At 51.8% G+C, this 17656-nt stretch overlaps 1 protein-coding gene across 3 annotated transcripts in view; it reads right to left on the bottom strand.

Moving 5' to 3' along the window:
- Positions 1-17656, bottom strand: part of LOC144506674 (homeobox protein PKNOX1-like) — a 211792-nt gene that overhangs the window by 12015 nt on the left and 182121 nt on the right. For 2 of the 3 annotated variants that reach the window (XM_078233097.1, XM_078233099.1), the window contains exon 11: positions 5250-8563. In XM_078233097.1, the coding sequence (XP_078089223.1) occupies positions 8352-8563 (212 nt within the window). In that variant the 3' untranslated portion in view covers positions 5250-8351. Of the gene's footprint in view, positions 1-5249; positions 8564-17656 lie in introns of those variants that run through there. The other variant, XR_013499933.1, reaches the window with a different exon arrangement.

Here is a 17656-nt window from a genome sequence, read left to right as displayed (position 1 = left end):
GGTGTAGCGGGCGAGGTGTAGCGGGCGAGGTGTAGCGGGCGAGGTGTAGCGGGCGAGGTGGAGGGGGCGAGGTGTAGGGGGCGAGGTGTAGGGGGCGAGGTGTGGGGGGCGAGGTGTAGTGGGCGAGGTGTAGCAGGCGAGGTGTAGGGGGCGAGGTGTAGCAGGCGAGGTGTAGCAGGCGAGGTGTAGCGGGCAAGGTGTAGCGGGCAAGGTGTAGGGGGGGGCGAGGTGTAGGGGGCGAGGTGTGGGGGGCGAGGTGTAGTGGGCGAGGTGTAGCAGGCGAGGTGTAGCAGGCGAGGTGTAGCGGGCAAGGTGTAGCGGGCAAGGTGTAGCGGGCAAGGTGTAGGGGGGGGCGAGGTGTAGGGGGCGAGGTGTAGGGGGGCGAGGTGTAGGGGGCGAGGTGTAGCAGGCGAGGTGTAGCAGGCGAGGTGTAGCGGGCAAGGTGTAGCGGGCAAGGTGTAGCGGGCAAGGTGTAGGGGGGGGCGAGGTGTAGGGGGCGAGGTGTAGGGGGCGAGGTGTAGGGGGCGAGGTGTAGGGGGCGAGGTGTAGGGGGCGAGGTGTAGGGGGCGAGGTGTAGGGGGCGAGGTGTAGGGGGCGAGGTGTAGGGGGCGAGGTGTAGGGGGCGAGGTGTAGGGGGCGAGGTGTAGGGGGCGAGGTGTAGCGGGCAAGGTGTAGCGGGCAAGGTGTAGCCGGCTAGGTGTAGCGGGCAAGGTGTAGGGGGCGAGGTGTAGGGGGCGAGGTGTAGGGGGCGAGGTGTAGGGGGCGAGGTGTAGGGGGCGAGGTGTAGGGGGCGAGGTGTAGTGGGCGAGGTGTAGAGGGCGAGGTGTAGGGGGCGAGGTGTAGGGGGCGAGGTGTAGGGGGCGAGGTGTAGGGGGGCGAGGTGTGGGGGGCGAGGTGTAGGGGGCGAGGTGTAGGGGGCGAGGTGTAGGGGGCGAGGTGTAGGGGGGCGAGGTGTAGGGGGGGCGAGGTGTAGGGGGCGAGGTGTGGGGGGCGAGGTGTAGGGCCAGGTGTAAGGGGGGCGAGGTGTGGGGGGCGAGGTGTAGTGGGCGAGGTGTAGGGGGCGAGGTGTTTGTGTAGTGGGCGGACGAAGGTGTAGGGGGCGAGGTGTAGGGGGCGAGGTGTAGGGGGGGCGAGGTGTAGGGGGCGAGGTGTAGTGGGCGAGGTGTAGGGGGCGAGGTGTGGGGGGCGAGGTGTAGGGGGCGAGGTGTAGGGGGCGAGGTGTAGGGGGCGAGGTGTAGGGGGGGCGAGGTGTAGGGGGGCGAGGTGTAGGGGGGGCGAGGTGTAGGGGGCGAGGTGTAGGGGGCGAGGTGTAGGGGGCGAGGTGTAGGGGGCGAGGTGTAGGGGGCGAGGGTAGGGGGCAAGGTGTAGGGGGCAAGGTGTAGGGGGGGCGAGGTGTAGGGGGCGAGGTGTAGGGGGCGAGGTGTAGGGGGCGAGGTGTAGGGGGCGAGGTGTAGGGGGCGAGGTGTAGGGGGCGAGGTGTAGGGGGCGAGGTGTAGGGGGCGAGGTGTAGGGGGCGAGGTGTAGGGGGCGAGGTGTAGGGGGCGAGGTGTAGGGGGCGAGGTGTAGGGGGGGCGAGGTGTAGGGTGTAGGGGGGGCGAGGTGTAGGGGGCGAGGTGTAGTGGGCGAGGTGTGGGGGGCGAGGTGTGGGGGGCGAGGTGTGGGGGGCGAGGTGTAGTGGGCGAGGTGTAGGGGGCGAGGTGTAGGGGGCGAGGTGTAGGGGGGGGCGAGGTGTAGGGGGCGAGGTGTAGTGGGCGAGGTGTAGGGGACGAGGTGTGGGGGGCGAGGTGTAGGGGGCGAGGTGTAGGGGGCGAGGTGTAGGGGGCGAGGTGTAGGGGGCGAGGTGTAGGGGGCAAGGTGTAGGGGGCGAGGTGTAGGGGGCGAGGTGTAGGGGGCGAGGTGTAGGGGGCGAGGTGTAGGGGGCGAGGTGTAGGGGGCGAGGTGTAGGGGGCGAGGTGTAGGGGGGGCGAGGTGTAGGGGGCGAGGTGTAGTGGGCGAGGTGTAGGGGGCGAGGTGTGGGGGGCGAGGTGTAGGGGGCGAGGTGTGGGGGGCGAGGTGTAGGGGGCGAGGTGTAGGGGACGAGGTGTGGGGGGCGAGGTGTGGGGGGCGAGGTGTAGGGGACGAGGTGTGGCGGGCGAGGTGTGGGGGGCGAGGTGTAGGGGGCGAGGTGTAGGGGGCGAGGTGTCAGGGAAACGTGTGTGTCAGCGGAGGTGTCGGGGGGGTTTCGGGAGGGGATGTGTCGGGGGGAGGTGTCGGGGGTGTGTCCGGGGGAGGAGTCAGTGGGGGTGTCGGGGGGAGTTTCGGGGGGAGGTATCGGGGGAAGGTATCGGGGGGAGGTATCGAGGGGAGGAAGTATAGGGGGAGGAGGTGTAGTGGGGTTCGGGGGGGAGGTGTCGGGGGGAGGTGTCGGAGGGGACATCGGAGGTGATGTCGGAGGGGTGTCGGGGGGGATGTTGGAGGAGTGTCGGGGGGATGTCGAGGGGTGTGTCGGAGGAGGTGCCTGGGGAGATGTTGGGGGATGAGGGGGTGTCGAGGGAGGTATCGGGGGTGTCGGGGGGTGTTGGGATTGGGTGTCGGGGGGAGGTGTCGGGGGGGAGGTGTCGGGGGAAGGTGTTGGGGAGGTGTCGGGGAGGTGTCGGGGGGGAGGTGTCGGGGGGAGGTGTCGGGGGGGGTGTCGGGGGGGAGGTGTCGGGGGGAGGTGTCGGGGGGAGGTGTCGGGGAGGTGTCGGGGAGGTGTCGGGGGGGGAGGTGTCGGGGAGGTGTCGGGGGGAGGTGTCGGGGAGGTGTCGGGGGGAGGTATCGGGAGTGTCAGGGGGGATGTTGGGATTGGGTATCGGGGGGTGTTGGGATTGGGTGTCGGGGGGAGGTGTCGGGGGGGAGGTGTCGGGGGGAGGTGTCGGGGGGGAGGTGTCGGGGAGGTGTCGGGGGGGAGGTGTCGGGGGGAGGTGTCGGGGGGGAGGTGTAGGGGGGGAGGTGTAGGGGGCTAGGTGTAGGGGGCGAGGTGTAGGGGGCGAGGTGTAGGGGGCGAGGTGTCGGGGGCGAGGTGTCGGGGAGAGGTGTCGGGGAGGTGTCGGGGGGAGGTATCGGGGGTGTCGGGGGGATGTTGGGATTGGGTATCGGGGGGTGTTGGGATTGGGTGTCGGGGGGAGGTGTCGGGGGGGAGGTGTCGGGGGAAGGTGTTGGGGAGGTGTCGGGGAGGTGTCGGGGGGGAGGTGTCGGGGGGAGGTGTCGGGGGGGGTGTCGGGGGGGAGGTGTCGGGGGGAGGTGTCGGGGGGAGGTGTCGGGGAGGTGTCGGGGAGGTGTCGGGGGGGGAGGTGTCGGGGAGGTGTCGGGGGGAGGTGTCGGGGAGGTGTCGGGGGGAGGTATCGGGAGTGTCAGGGGGGATGTTGGGATTGGGTATCGGGGGGTGTTGGGATTGGGTGTCGGGGGGAGGTGTCGGGGGGGAGGTGTCGGGGGGAGGTGTCGGGGGGGAGGTGTCGGGGAGGTGTCGGGGGGGAGGTGTCGGGGGGAGGTGTCGGGGGGGAGGTGTAGGGGGGGAGGTGTAGGGGGCTAGGTGTAGGGGGCGAGGTGTAGGGGGCGAGGTGTAGGGGGCGAGGTGTCGGGGGCGAGGTGTCGGGGAGAGGTGTCGGGGAGGTGTCGGGGGGAGGTATCGGGGGTGTCGGGGGGATGTTGGGATTGGGTATCGGGGGGTGTTGGGATTGGGTGTCGGGGGGAGGTGTCGGGGGATGGGGGGTTTTGAAGAAAGCACTCTTTCAGTTCTGTGCCAATGTTGAACAAGAATGAAGAGTTACTTTGGCCAGTGTCTGACTGTGAAACTGTCCCTGCTCCTGACCCTGCCGCTGCTGTCCCTGTCACTGTCACTGCTGTCCCTGTCGCTGTTCCTGTCCCTGTCACTGCTGTCGCTGTCCCTGTCGCTGTCGCTGTTCCTGTCACTGTCACTGTCACTGCTGTCCCTGTCACTGTTCCTGTCCCTGTCACTGCTGTCCCTGTCACTGCTGTCCCTGTCACTGCTGTCCCTGTCCCTGTCGCTGTTCCTGTCCCTGCTGTCCCTGTCGCTGTTCCTGTCCCTGTCACTGCTGTCCCTGTCGCTGTTCCTGTCCCTGTCACTGCTGTCCCTGTCCCTGTCACTGCTGTCCCTGTCGCTGTTCCTGTCCCTGTCACTGCTGTTCCTGTCCCTGTCACTGCTGTCCCTGTCGCTGTTCCTGTCCCTGTCACTGCTGTTCCTGTCCCTGTCACTGCTGTCCCTGTCGCTGTTCCTGTCACTGCTGTCCCTGTCGCTGTTCCTGTCACTGCTGTTCCTGTCCCTGTCGCTGTTCCTGTCCCTGTCACTGCTGTTCCTGTCCCTGTCACTGCTGTTCCTGTCCCTGTCACTGCTGTCCCTGTCACTGCTGTCCCTGTCGCTGTCCCTGTCACTGCTGTCCCTGTCGCTGTTCCTGTCACTGCTGTCCCTGTCGCTGTCCCTGTCCCTGTCGCTGCTGTCCCTGTCACTGCTGTCCCTGTCGCTGTCCCTGTCCCTGTTACTGCTGTCCCTGTCCCTGTCGCTGCTGTCCCTGTCCCTGCTGTCGCTGTCACTGCTGTCCCTGTCCCTGTCGCTGCTGTCCCTGTTACTGCTGTCCCTGTCCCTGTCGCTGCTGTCCCTGTCCCTGCTGTCCCTGTCGCTGTTCCTGTCCCTGTCACTGCTGTCCCTGTCCCTGTCGCTGTTCCTGTCCCTGTCCCTGTCGCTGTCCCTGTCGCTGTTCCTGTCCCTGTCACTGCTGTCCCTGTCGCTGTTCCTGTCCCTGTCACTGCTGTCCCTGTCGCTGTTCCTGTCCCTGTCACTGCTGTCCCTGTCGCTGTTCCTGTCCCTGTCACTGCTGTCCCTGTCGCTGTTCCTGTCCCTGTCACTGCTGTCCCTGTTACTGCTGTCCCTGTCACTGCTGTCCCTGTCGCTGTCCCTGTCACTGCTGTCCCTGTCGCTGCTGTCCCTGTCACTGCTGTCCCTGTCGCTGTTCCTGTCCCTGTCACTGCTGTCCCTGTCGCTGTTCCTGTCCCTGTCACTGCTGTCCCTGTTACTGCTGTCCCTGTCCCTGTCGCTGCTGTCCCTGTCCCTGTCACTGCTGTCCCTGTCCCTGTCGCTGCTGTCCCTGTCCCTGTCACTGCTGTCCCTGTCACTGCTGTCCCTGTCCCTGCTGTCCCTGTCCCTGCTGTCCCTGTCCCTGCTGTCCCTGTCCCTGCTGTCCCTGTCACTGCTGTCCCTGTCCCTGCTGTCCCTGTCCCTGCTGTCCCTGTCCCTGCTGTCCCTGTCACTGCTGTCCCTGTCCCTGTGTGAGACTGGTCCATTGTGAAACCCCCTTGCTGTTTAGGGCACAATTCCTTAGAGCAGCACAGAAAGAAGCGGAATTCTTATTCAGGGATTTTAGGTGTTTGAATCAACATTACCCAATGTTCAGCTCAGATCAATTCAGCACCAGGTTTTAGTCAATCTAAAAATTCAAGCAGCACTGGACTGCGCAGAATCCAAATCTGAGATCTTCCAACTCACAATAAATATAAACCACCAAAACAGCAGGTTACAAGGTGCTGTAATATCTCAAAGCTGCTTTCTCAAGCTGGTCTCTTTATTGTTGTGTAAAGAAACAAGCAGCAGGTCACGGGGAAATACGGGCAGCTGACCTGAATAAACACACCCAAAGTATTCATTCACACTTATCAATTTACCAACTGCACAAGCACAGTCCGTTGAAGCAAATTATTTAATCCTCTTTAAAGTTAAACTTTACTAACAAAGGCCAATTCTCACCTTTCCACAGGAATTGAAGTCCGTCATGTTTCTTTGTTCTGTTTGCTGAATAGCCCTATAACACACCCCTTTCACTCACTCCAAATCAGACTACATAATTGACACTATTTTATTTGGAGATATACCAAGGGACCCTAAACAGTCAGCTTCCACTGTTTGGATAACATGCCCATATAAATACAAAGTATGGAATTAACAAGTACCGCGCTCATTCACTTAGAAAGATGGGGACCATCATCCTGTCAAATGTGGGGTGGACAGTGAGAACAAAACTGAAAACTGGCTGCAGCTTTGCTAAAGTGTGTCCTTTCTTAACAAGTGATGGATTATATTTGTGACAGGTAAGCACACAACCGAAAAGGTTCACAAACATTCCCCAAAACTGAGCTTTTCCCCTCCCTCCCACCTTCCCTCCCTCTCTGCAGGTTCCTCAGGCAAGCAAAGTTGTCACCTGGTAACAAGCAGCTGGACTCAGCTGTTTCTCAACTAGTGCTGAATTAACTTCACAAAAAAGGTACAAGAGAATGTCTAAACTAGTGAATTAAACATTTTCCATACCTCTCACCCTCTGTCAATAGTTCTAAGAGCTTCTTAACCTGTCTATGAAGGGTGCATTTAGTGCATTTAATTCCGCTTCAGTCTATCTGTTCACTGCCCAGAATCAGTAATCTTTACTGTTCAAAGCTCCCTAATCCAGAACATCCACAACTTTTAAACTGGAAGCAGAGTTATTGTGCTTTTTTATGATTTTAGCAGATGTTTTGTAATATTATTCTGGATGCTGATACACTAGGTTTCTACGATATTAGTAAGGTGCTATGCCCTGGTGCCAGAAGCTCTCGAGGAGGCCCACAGCTGAACACTCTCATATGTGATGGATTACAGAGCACTGAACGCACACACATTCACACACACACGCGCGCGCACACACACACTCACAAGCGCACACACATGCGCACACACCTGGCTGCTACACAGACCTTGCCTGTTACAAAGCAGTGAACAAAACAGTTTGTTTATACTATCATATCAAGAATATAATTTTAAATGATACGATTTTCTGTTCTGTTCAATGAAACAGATAATGATTTTAGTAAAATATGCCCTTGCTCACTGAGTAGGTACATGTACTCTGCTGGTACTGAACCAGAAGATTCACATCTTCAATTTCCCCACCAATCTACTCTGTTAGCCTGCAGCGACAGCTTAGAAATGGTCTGGCCTCAGTGCCCTGAGCTAGAGTCAGGTCTGTACAGCTGGCAGCCTCCTGAACTTTATCTACCCAGGTTCATGTAAAGATGGGCAGAAGCTACAGCTCATGGAGTGAGACAAAGTCTTCAAGATCGAAAGGAGTGAAAACAGTTAGTAAAGAGTAAGAAGCTGATTACTATCTGAAATATATGACATTTCACTGTGATAGTATAGCACTTAATGGGATGGTGTCTAACATCTCTAAAGTTTACATTATATTTGCTAATGACAAAATCTGAGGATTACAGAGCTGGTCAAAGAAACGCACTGAATTGGAGGGGAGCAGACTAGAATAAAAATGTGTGAAAATGCTGCTCTCTGACCCTGGTCTTATTGGCAATGATCACAGCACATGTGCCTCCTGGATACAGCTCGAGATCCTTCTTCTATATGTGCAGTGGTTTTCCTCAGACAGTACAGGGATGTGGTACACCTGCTTATTGTACAGTACTCACACTATAATATCACCAATACAACAGGCCTGTTATCATAGCTTCCATTAATACAGAACTGATCCATCCGTCCCCTCCATTAGCTACAGGGATTGAGGAGCCCCAGTTGTTTCGAGTCCTGGCAGTAGGAAAGTAATGGAGGGGAAGGAACTCATGGGCTTTTGCTTCATCTGAAGCTGCACAAGAGTGGGGACACCAGCCTGACAGCTGAAGATTGCTCAATCCACTCCTGTACTAACCCAGGACAATGGGAGAAAGTGGATTAGCAATATAGCTTATCATTATTGTATAACATGAACAATGTTTACAGCTGCTTAGCATTAGACTCTGACCAGAACACCTCTCCACTTGGTACTCCCAGTGGGAACTTGCAAATATCCATCCTGTCCGACACAAAATGTTTCTGTGCCCATCTGAAGTTAGGCTTCAGTCTGTCCTGAAACCCATAGTTTAATAAAACTAATCTTGACGCTAGCTGCAAAATGTTGCTGACGACAAAATTCATCAACTAAAAACAAAAAGCAGGATTTGATCCAATAATTTGTTTTTGTCAGTTGGACAACTAGGTAAAGAGTTATTGCAAATCTCCTTTAAATTATGGCCAGTTATTTCTGAGTGGATAAAACAGACCCACTGCACATGAAGTTGAAACACTTCTGCGTCAGTCTGAACATCGATCCGGTGAAACAAAGTTACTGTTTGTCGACATTAATATTTAAAGCCCCATTCATTCAATACAAGGTGAGATAGAAAAGTGCGCTCTCCTACCTATGTATAAAATACATCAGAAATAAAATGCACTGTGAGTGCAAAGAATAAAAATGCACGGCCAGTCCTCCTTCCGTTTCTCACAGCTTGTCTCTGTGTTGGGTCTATTGCAGTGAGTCGCTGTTGTCTAAGGCCAGGCCACTAATGTTTGTTGCGGAAAGATCGCTGTCATCTTCTTCGACACTGTTGCCAGAATCTTCTCCACTCTGTCCAGCCATCATGACCTGCTGTACAGCCAGTGTTGCTCCATCAGATGATAAAGACTGTAGACTGTCTACGTTCACATTCACCGGACTTGATATTGAAACCATTGCACCTACAGAGGAACCAAGGGGCATTTAATTTACACATTAACAGCAAGGGAGGTAAAGTCTCAAACAAAATGTGGGGAGTTCATGGAGCTTAGGGGGAAATAAGGACCCATACTGCGAGCAAATAAGAGAACAATAGCACAGTGATAATGTTACAGAGGCCTGGACTGATGCTCCAGAGAGACAAGTCTTTGCAGTAATGATGATGATACAACTACTGGATTGTTCTAAAACTCATCAAATTCACTAAGGTCTTGCAGCTAAGGGAACCTGCCATTATTACCCTGTCTGGCCTACATGTAACTCCTGACCCACAACCATGTGGTTAATAGGTACATAGAAACTAGAAGGAGTAGGCCATTCGGCCCTTCGAGCCTGCTCCACCATTCATTTTGATCATGGCTGATCATCAAATTCAATATCCTGATCCTCCCCTTCCTCCCATATCCCTTGATCCCTTTAGCTCCAAGAGCGAAATCTAATTTCTTCTTGAAATCAGACATTTTGGCCTCAACTACATTCGGTGGTAGTGAATTCCACACATTCACTACTCTCTGGGTGAAGAAATTTCTACTCACCTCAGTTCAAAGCACGCTGAAGCATCTCTGCATCCTCCTCACAGCTCACCCTCCCACCCAACTTTATATCATCTGCAAATTTGGAGATAATACATTCAGTTCCCTCTTCCAAATTATTAATATATAATGTGAGCAGTTGGGGTCCTAGCACAGATCCCTGCAGAACCCCACTCGTCACTGATTGCCAATCAGAAAAAGATCAATTTATGCCAACTCTTTGCTTCCTATCTGGCAACCAGCTTTCTAACCATCTCAAGACATGACCTGCAATCCCACACACTTTACCTTTACGTACAAAAGGCTCAGAGAGCTTGGCGAAGATAGGGATTTAGAAGAGTACACGGCTTGGAGGAAGGGACTAACGAAGGAAATTAGGAGAGCCAGAAGGGGTCACGAGAAGGCCTTGGCAGGTAGGATTAAGGAGAACCCTAAGGCGTTCTATAAATATGTGAAGAGTAAAAGGATGAGACGTGACGGAATAGGGCCTATAAAAGGTGAAGGCGGGAAAGTCTGTACGGAACCAGTAGAAATGGCAGAGGTGCTCAATGAGTATTTTGCCTCGGTTTTCACAGAGGAGATGGACCTGGGTGGATGTACTGCGGGCGGGCGGTGGACTGAAAGGATTGAGTATGTGGACTTTAAGAAAGAGGTTGTGCTGGAATCTTTGAATGGCATCAAGATAGATAAGTCGCCGGGTCCGGATGGGATGTACCCCAGGTTACTGTGGGAGGCGAGGGAGGAGATTGCAGAGCCTCTGGCGATGATCTTTGCGTCGTCGATGGAGACGGGAGAGCTGCCGGAGGACTGGAGGATTGCGGATGTGGTTCCTATTTTCAAGAAGGGGAATAGGGATAGCCCAGGTAATTACCGACTGGTGAGTCTAACCTCAGTGGTTGGTAAACTGATGGAGAAGATCCCGAGGGACAGGATATATGAACATTTAGAGAGGTTTAGTATGCTCAAGAATACTCAGCATGGCTTTGTCAAGGGCAGATCGTGCCTTACGAGCCTGGTGGAGTTCTTCAAAAATGTGACTAAACCCATTGACGAAGGGAAGGCAGTAGATGTGGTTTATATGGATTTTAGCAAGGCGTTCGACAAGGTCCCCCATGCAAGGCTTCTAGAAAAAGTGAGGGGGCATGGGATCCAAGGGGCTGCTGCCCGGTGGATCCAGAACTGGCTTGCCCAAAGGAGGCAGAGAGTGGGTACAGATGGGTCTTTTTCTAAATGGAGGTTGGTCACCAGTGGTGTGCCCCAGGGATCTGTTCTGGGACTCTTGCTGTTTATCATTTTCATAAATGACCTGGATGAGGATGGGTTGGTAAGTTTGCCGACGACACGAAGGTTGGTGGGGTTGTGGATAGTCTGGAGGGATGTCAGAAGTTACAGAGGGACATAGATAGGATGCAAGACTGGGCGGACAAGTGGCAGATGGACCTCAACCCAGATAAATGCGTCGTGGTCCATTTTGGTAGGTCAAATGGGATGAAGGAGTACAATATAAAGGGAAAGACTCTTAGTACTGCAGAGGATCAGAAGGACCTTGGGGTCCGGGTCCATAGGACTCTAAAATCGGCCCCGCAGGTGGAGGAGGTGGTTAAGAAGGCGTATGGTGTGCTGGCCTTTATCAATCGAGGGATTGAGTTTAGGAGTCTGGAGATAATGATGCAGCTATATAAGACCCTCGTCAGACCCCACTTGGAGTACTGTGCTCAGTTCTGGTCGCCTCATTACAGGAAGGATGTGGAAAAGATTGAAAGGGTGCAGAGGAGATTTACAAGGATGTTGCCTGGATTGAGTGGCATGCCTTATGAGGATAGGCTGAGGGAGCTCGGTCTTTTCTCCTTGGAGAGACAAAGGATGAGAGGAGACCTAATAGAGATGTATAAGATGTTGAGAGGCATAGATCGGGTGGACTCTCAGAGGCTTTTTCCCAGGGTGGAAATGGCTGCTACGAGAGGACACAGGTTTAGGGTGCTGGGGGGTAGGTAGAGGGGAGATGTTAGGGGCAAGTTTTTCACACAGAGGGTGGTGGGCGAGTGGAATCGGCTGCCGTCAGTGGTGGTGGAGGTGAACTCAATAGGGTCTTTTAAGAGACTCCTGGATGAGTACATGGAGCTTAATAGGATGGAGGGATATAGGTAGGTCTAGAATGTAGGGATGAGTTCGGCACAACTTGTGGGCCGAAGGGCCTGTTTGTGCTGTCGTTTTTCTATGTTTCTATAGTAGTCTGCTATGTGAAACCTTGTCGAAAGCCTTCTGAAAGTCTAAGTAAACAACATTCACTGGTTCTCCTCGATCAGCTCTACTGGTTACATCCTCAAAGAATTCCAATCGATTTGTCAAGCATGATTTCCCCTTTGTAAATCCATGCTGACTTTGTCTGATTATACCACTGCCTTCCAAATGCTGAATTATGAAATCCTTGATAATAGACACTAGCAACTTCCCCAGTACCGACGTTAGGCTCACTGGTCTATCGTTCCCTGTTCTCTCTCCACCTCCCTTTTTGAATAGTGGGCTTACATTAGCTACCCTCCAATCTGTAGGAATGATTCCAGAGTCCAAAGTCCAAAGAATTTTGGAAAATAACCACCAATGGATCTACTATTTCTAGGGCCACTTCCTTCAGTACTCTGGGATGAAGATTATCAGGATCTGGAGATTTATCCACTTTCAATCCCATCAATTTCCCCAAAACCATTTCTCTACTAATGCTGATTTCCTTCAGCTCCTCACTAAAACATGCTTCTCTCAGAACTTCCTCTGTCTCTCTGAAATGGTCGAGCAAGCTATCCTGTTGAATCAAACCTGTTGCAGAAAGGTCAAATAAAAATTAAACCAGACAGACCACCCAGCATCAAACTAGGTTTCAGAAATGACAAGGGCATAAGACCATAAGACATAGGAGCGGAAGTAAGGCCATTCGGCCCATCGAGTCCACTCCACCATTCAATCATGGTTGATTTCAACTCCATTTACCCGCTCTCTCCCCATAGCCCTTAATTCCTCGAGAAATCAAGAATTTATCAATTTCTGTCTTGAAGACACTCAACGTCTCGGCCTCCACAGCCCTCTGTGGCAATGAATTCCACAGACCCACCACTCTCTGGCTGAAGAAATTTCTCCTCATCTCTGTTCTAAAGTGACTCCCTTTTATTCTAAGGCTGTGCCCCCGCGTCCTAGTCTCCCCTGTTAATGGAAACAACTTCCCTACGTCCATCCTATCTAAGCCGTTCATTATCTTGTAAGTTTCTATCAGATCTCCCCTCAACCTCCTAAACTCCAATGAATATAATCCCACGATCCTCAGACGTTCATCGTATGTCAGGCCTACCATTCCTGGGATCATCCGTGTGAATCTCCGCTGGACCCGCTCCAGTGCCAGTATGTCCTTCCTGAGGTGTGGGGCCCAAAATTGCTCACAGTACTCCAAATGGGGCCTAACCAGTGCTTTATAAAGCCTCAGAAGTACATCCCTGCTTTTGTATTCCAAGCCTCTTGAGATAAATGACAACATTACATTTGCTTTCTTAATTACGGACTCAACCTGCAAGTTTACCTTTAGAGAATCCTGGACTAGGACTCCCAAGTCCCTTTGCACTTTAGCATTATGAATTTTGTCACCGTTTAGAAAATAGTCCATGCCTCTATTCTTTTTTCCAAAGTGTACGACCTCGCACTTGCCCACGTTGAATTTCATCAGCCACTTCTTGGACCACTCTCCTAAACTGTCTAAATCTTTCTGCAGCCTCCCCACCTCCTCAATACTACCTGCCCCTCCACCTATCTTTGTATCATCGGCAAACTTGGCCAGAATGCTCCCAGTCCCGTCATCTAGATCGTTAATATATAAAGAGAACAGCTGTGGCCCCAACACTGAACCCTGCGGGACACCACTTGTCACCGGTTGCCATTCTGAGAAAGAACCTTTTATCCCAACTCTGTGCCTTCTGTCTGACCCCAACTCTCTGCCTTCTGTCTGACCAATCAAATCCGAGTAACAGGAAGTTGTGCCAAAATTTCAGGAGTTGTCCCACAGATTAGTCAAGTAACAGACTGACACAGCCATACTGACTGGATCAATGGCCCAAACCCCTCTATCATTGTCCCTTGGTATGTCAGACATCAAGTCAAACATAGTCAAGGAAATCTCCTGCTGATTTCCACCTACCACCAGCCCTCCCCAGTGAATGAATCAGTATCCTCCATGCTGAACATCACTCGGAAGGGGGACTGAGGGTGGAAAGGGCACAGTATGTTCTCTGAGTGAAGGCCTTCAATGTCCATCCACAATGGCCTTTGTAGCGCCACCACTGAGTGAGCTGATTGAGTCCTGAAGGACAGAGCTGCTGGATTAGAACTGTGGCAGGTGGTGAGGGAACCAACAGTAGAGGAAAACCCATTTGACTATATGAACATATGAACCTACAAATTAGGAGCGGGAGTAGGCCATTTGGTCCCTCAAGTCTCTCTGCCATTTGGTAAGAACATGGCTAATCCGACTGTGGCCTCAATTTAACTTGGCTGTCTACCCCCCATAACCCTTGAGACCCTTGTCAATCAAGAATCTATCTGACTTAACCTTTCAAATATTCAATAACCCTGCCTCCACTGCCCTCTGGGAAAGAGAATTCAATAGACTAACCACTCTCAGAGAAAAACATTCGGAGTGCCTTACTTTTAAACTGTCCCTTTAGTCACTTTCTTACAGAGAAATACCCAGTCAGCAACCACCTAGCAAAGTCCCCTTGGAATCTGAAGTGTTTCCATCAGATCCTCTCTCATTCTCAACTCCAATAGATACAACCTAATCTGTCCAATCTTTCCTCTTAAAATAACCCTATTCACCTCAGGAACTAGTTGACTGAACCTTCTCTGAATTGCTTCTAATACTTTTATATCCTTTCTTAAGTAAGGAGAGCAAAACTGTACTTAGTACGCCTCAATTTAATTTCCTAGCTTTGTGTCATCAGCAAAGTTAGCAACCATACATTCTGACCCTTCACCCCAAAGTTATTAATATTGATTGTAAACAGTTGAGGCCCCAGAATCGATCCTGTGACATTCCCCTAGTTACAAGTTGCAAACCCAAAGGAACCATCGGGCAGCACGGTGGCACAGTGGTTAGCACTGCTGCCTCACAGCACCAGGGATCCAGGTTCGAGCCTCGGCTTTGGGTCACTATCTGTGCAAAGTCTGCACGTTCTCCCCATGTCTGCGTGGGTTTCCTCGGGGTGGAGATGAACTCCTGCAAAAGGTAGTAGGGGGCGGCATGTTAGTGCCAGGTATTCTAACTTCAACACATGGCGTTGGTGAGTCATAGAGTTTTACAGCATGGAAACAGGCCCTTCGGCCCAACTTGTCCATGCCACCCTTTTTTTTTCAACCCCTAAGCTAATCCCAGTTGCACGCATTTGGCCCATAACCCTCTATACCCATCGTACCCATGTAACTATCTAAATGCTTTTTAAAAGACAAAATTGTACCTGCCTCTACTACTACCTCTGGCAGCTTGTTCCAGACACTCACCATCCTCTGTGTGAAAAAATCTGCACACTTTTGTATCTCTCCCCTCTCACCTTAAACCTATGCCCTCTAGTTTTCATAGAATCATAGAATCCCTACAGTGCAGAAGGAGGCCATTCGGCCCATCGAGTCTGCACCGACCACAATCCCACCCAGGCCCTACCCCCACCCCCACATATTTACCCGCTAATCCCTCTAACCTACACATCCCAGGACTCTAATGGGCAATTTTTAACCTGGCCAATCAACCTAACCCGCACATCTTTGGACTGTGGGAGGAAACCGGAGCACCCGGAGGAAACCCACGCAGACACGAGGAGAATGTGCAAACTCCACACAGACAGTGACCCGAGCTGGGAATCGAACCCGGGACCCTGGAGCTGTGAAGCAGCAGTGCTAACCACTATTTTAGACTCCCCTACCTTCGGGAAAAGATATTGACTATCTAGCTGATCTGTGCCCCTCATTATTTTATAGACCTCTATAAGATCACCCCTCAGACTTCTACACTCCAGAGAAAAAAGTCCCAGTCTATCCAGCCTCTCCTTATAACTCAAACCATCAAGTCCGGGTAGCATCCTTGTAAATCTTTTCTGCACTCTTTCTAGTTTAATAATATCCTTTCTATAATGGGGTGACCAGAACTGCACTCAGTATTCCAAGTGTGACCGTACCAATGTCTTGTACAACTTCAACAAGACGTCCCAACTCCTGTATTCAATGTTCTGACCGATGAAACCAAGCATGCCGAATGCCTTCTTCACCACTCTGTCCACCTGTGATTCCACTTTCAAGGAGCTATGAACATGTACCCCTAGATCTCTTTGTTCTGTGACTCTCCCCAACGCCCTACCATTAACTGAGTAAGTCCTGCCCTGGTTCAATCTACCAAAATTTGTCTACCTCGCATTTGTCTAAATTAAACTCCATCCGCCATTCGTCAGCCCACTGGCCCAATTGATCAAGATCCCATTGCAATTGGAGATAACGTTCTTCACTGTCCACTATGCCATCAATCTTGGTATCATCTGCAAACTTACTAACCATGCCTCCTATATTCTCACCCAAATCATTTAATATAAATGACAAATAACAGTGGACCCAGCACTGATCCCTGAGGCACACCGCTGGTCACAGGCCTCCAATTTGAAAAACAATCCTCTACAACCACCCTCTGGCTTCTGTCAAGCAGCCAATTTTGTATCCATTTAGATACCTCACCCTGGATCCCATGAGATTTAACCTTATGCAACAACCTACCATGCGGTACCTTGTCAAAGGCCTTGCTAAAGCCCATGTAGACAACATCAACTGCACTGCCCTCATCTACTTTCTTTGTTACCCCTTCAAAAAACTCAATCAAATTTGTGAGACATGATTTTCCACTGACAAAGCCATGCTGACTGTCCCTAATCAGTCCATGCGTCTCAAAATGCCTATAGATTCTGTCTCTCAAAGTACCTTCCAACAATTTACCAACCACAGATGTGAGGCTCACTGGCCTGTAGTTCCCAGGCTTTTCCCTGCAGCCCTTTTTAAACAAAGGCACAACATTTGCCACTCTCCAATCTTCAGGCACCTCACCCATGACTATCGATGATTCAAATATAGAACCATAGAAAATTACAGCTCAGAAACAGGCCTTTTGGCCCTTCTTGTCTGTGCCGAACCATTTTATGCCTAGTCCCACTGACCTGCACTTGGACCATATCCCTCCACACCCCTCTCATCCATGAACCCGTCCAAGTTTTTCTTAAATGTTAAAAGTGACCCCGCATTTACCACTTTATCCGGCAGCTCATTCCACACTCCCACCACTCTCTGCGTGAAGAAGCCCCCCCTAATATTCCCTTTAAACTTTTCTCCTTTCACCCTTAACCCATGCCCTCTGGTTTTTTTCTCCCCTAGCCTCAGCGGAAAAGCCTGCTCGCATTCACTCTATCTATACCCATCAAAATCTTATACACCTCTATCAAATCTCCCCTCAATCTTCTACGCTCCAGGGAATAAAGTCCCAACCCATTCAATCTCTCTCTGTAACTCAGCTTCTCAAGTCCCGGCAACATCCTTGTGAACCTTCTCTGCACTCTTTCAACCTTATTTACATCCTTCCTGTAACTAGGTGACCAAAACTGTACACAATACTCCAAATTCGGCCTCACCAATGCCTTATATAACCTTACCATAACACTCCAACTTTTATACTCGATACTCCGATTTATAAAGGCCAATGTACCAAAGGCACTCTTTACGACCCTATCCACCTGTGACGTCACTTTTAGGGAATTCTGTACCTGTATTCCCAGATCCCTCTGTTCAACTGCACTCTTCAGAGTCCTACCATTTACCCTGTACGTTCTACTTTGATTTGTCCTTCCAAAGTGCAATATCTCACACTTGTCTGCATTAAATTCCATTTGCCATTTTTCAGCCCATTTTTCTAGTTGGTCCAAATCCCTCTGCAAGCTTTGAAAACCTTCCTCACTGTCCACTACACCTCCAATCTTTGTATCATCAGCAAACTTGCTGATCCAATTGACCACATTATCATCCAGATCATTGATATAGATGACAAACAACAATGGACCCAACACCGATCCCTGCGGCACACCACTAGTCACAGGCCTCCACTCAGAGAAGCAATCCTCCACAACCACTCTCTGGCTTCTTCCATTGATGTGGAGATGCCGGCGTTGGACTGGGGTAAGCACAGTAAGAAGTCTCACAACACCAGGTTAAAGTCCAACAGGTTTATTTGGTAGCAAATACCATAAGCTTTCGGAGCAATGCTCCTTTGTCAGATGGAGTGGTCTCTGTTCTCAAACAGGGCACAGACACAGAAATCAAATTACAGAATACTGATTAGAATGCAAATCTCTACAGCCAGCCAGGTCTTAAATGTACAGACAATGTGGGTGGAGGGAGCATTCAACACAGGTTAAAGAGATGTGTATTGTCTCCAGACAGTACAGCTTGTGTACAGCTCGACAA

Source organism: Mustelus asterias, chromosome 17 (assembly GCF_964213995.1).
Source record: "Mustelus asterias chromosome 17, sMusAst1.hap1.1, whole genome shotgun sequence".
In the NCBI taxonomy this organism is placed as follows: Eukaryota; Metazoa; Chordata; class Chondrichthyes; order Carcharhiniformes; family Triakidae; genus Mustelus; species Mustelus asterias.
This window is presented reverse-complemented; position numbering and strand designations above follow the sequence as displayed.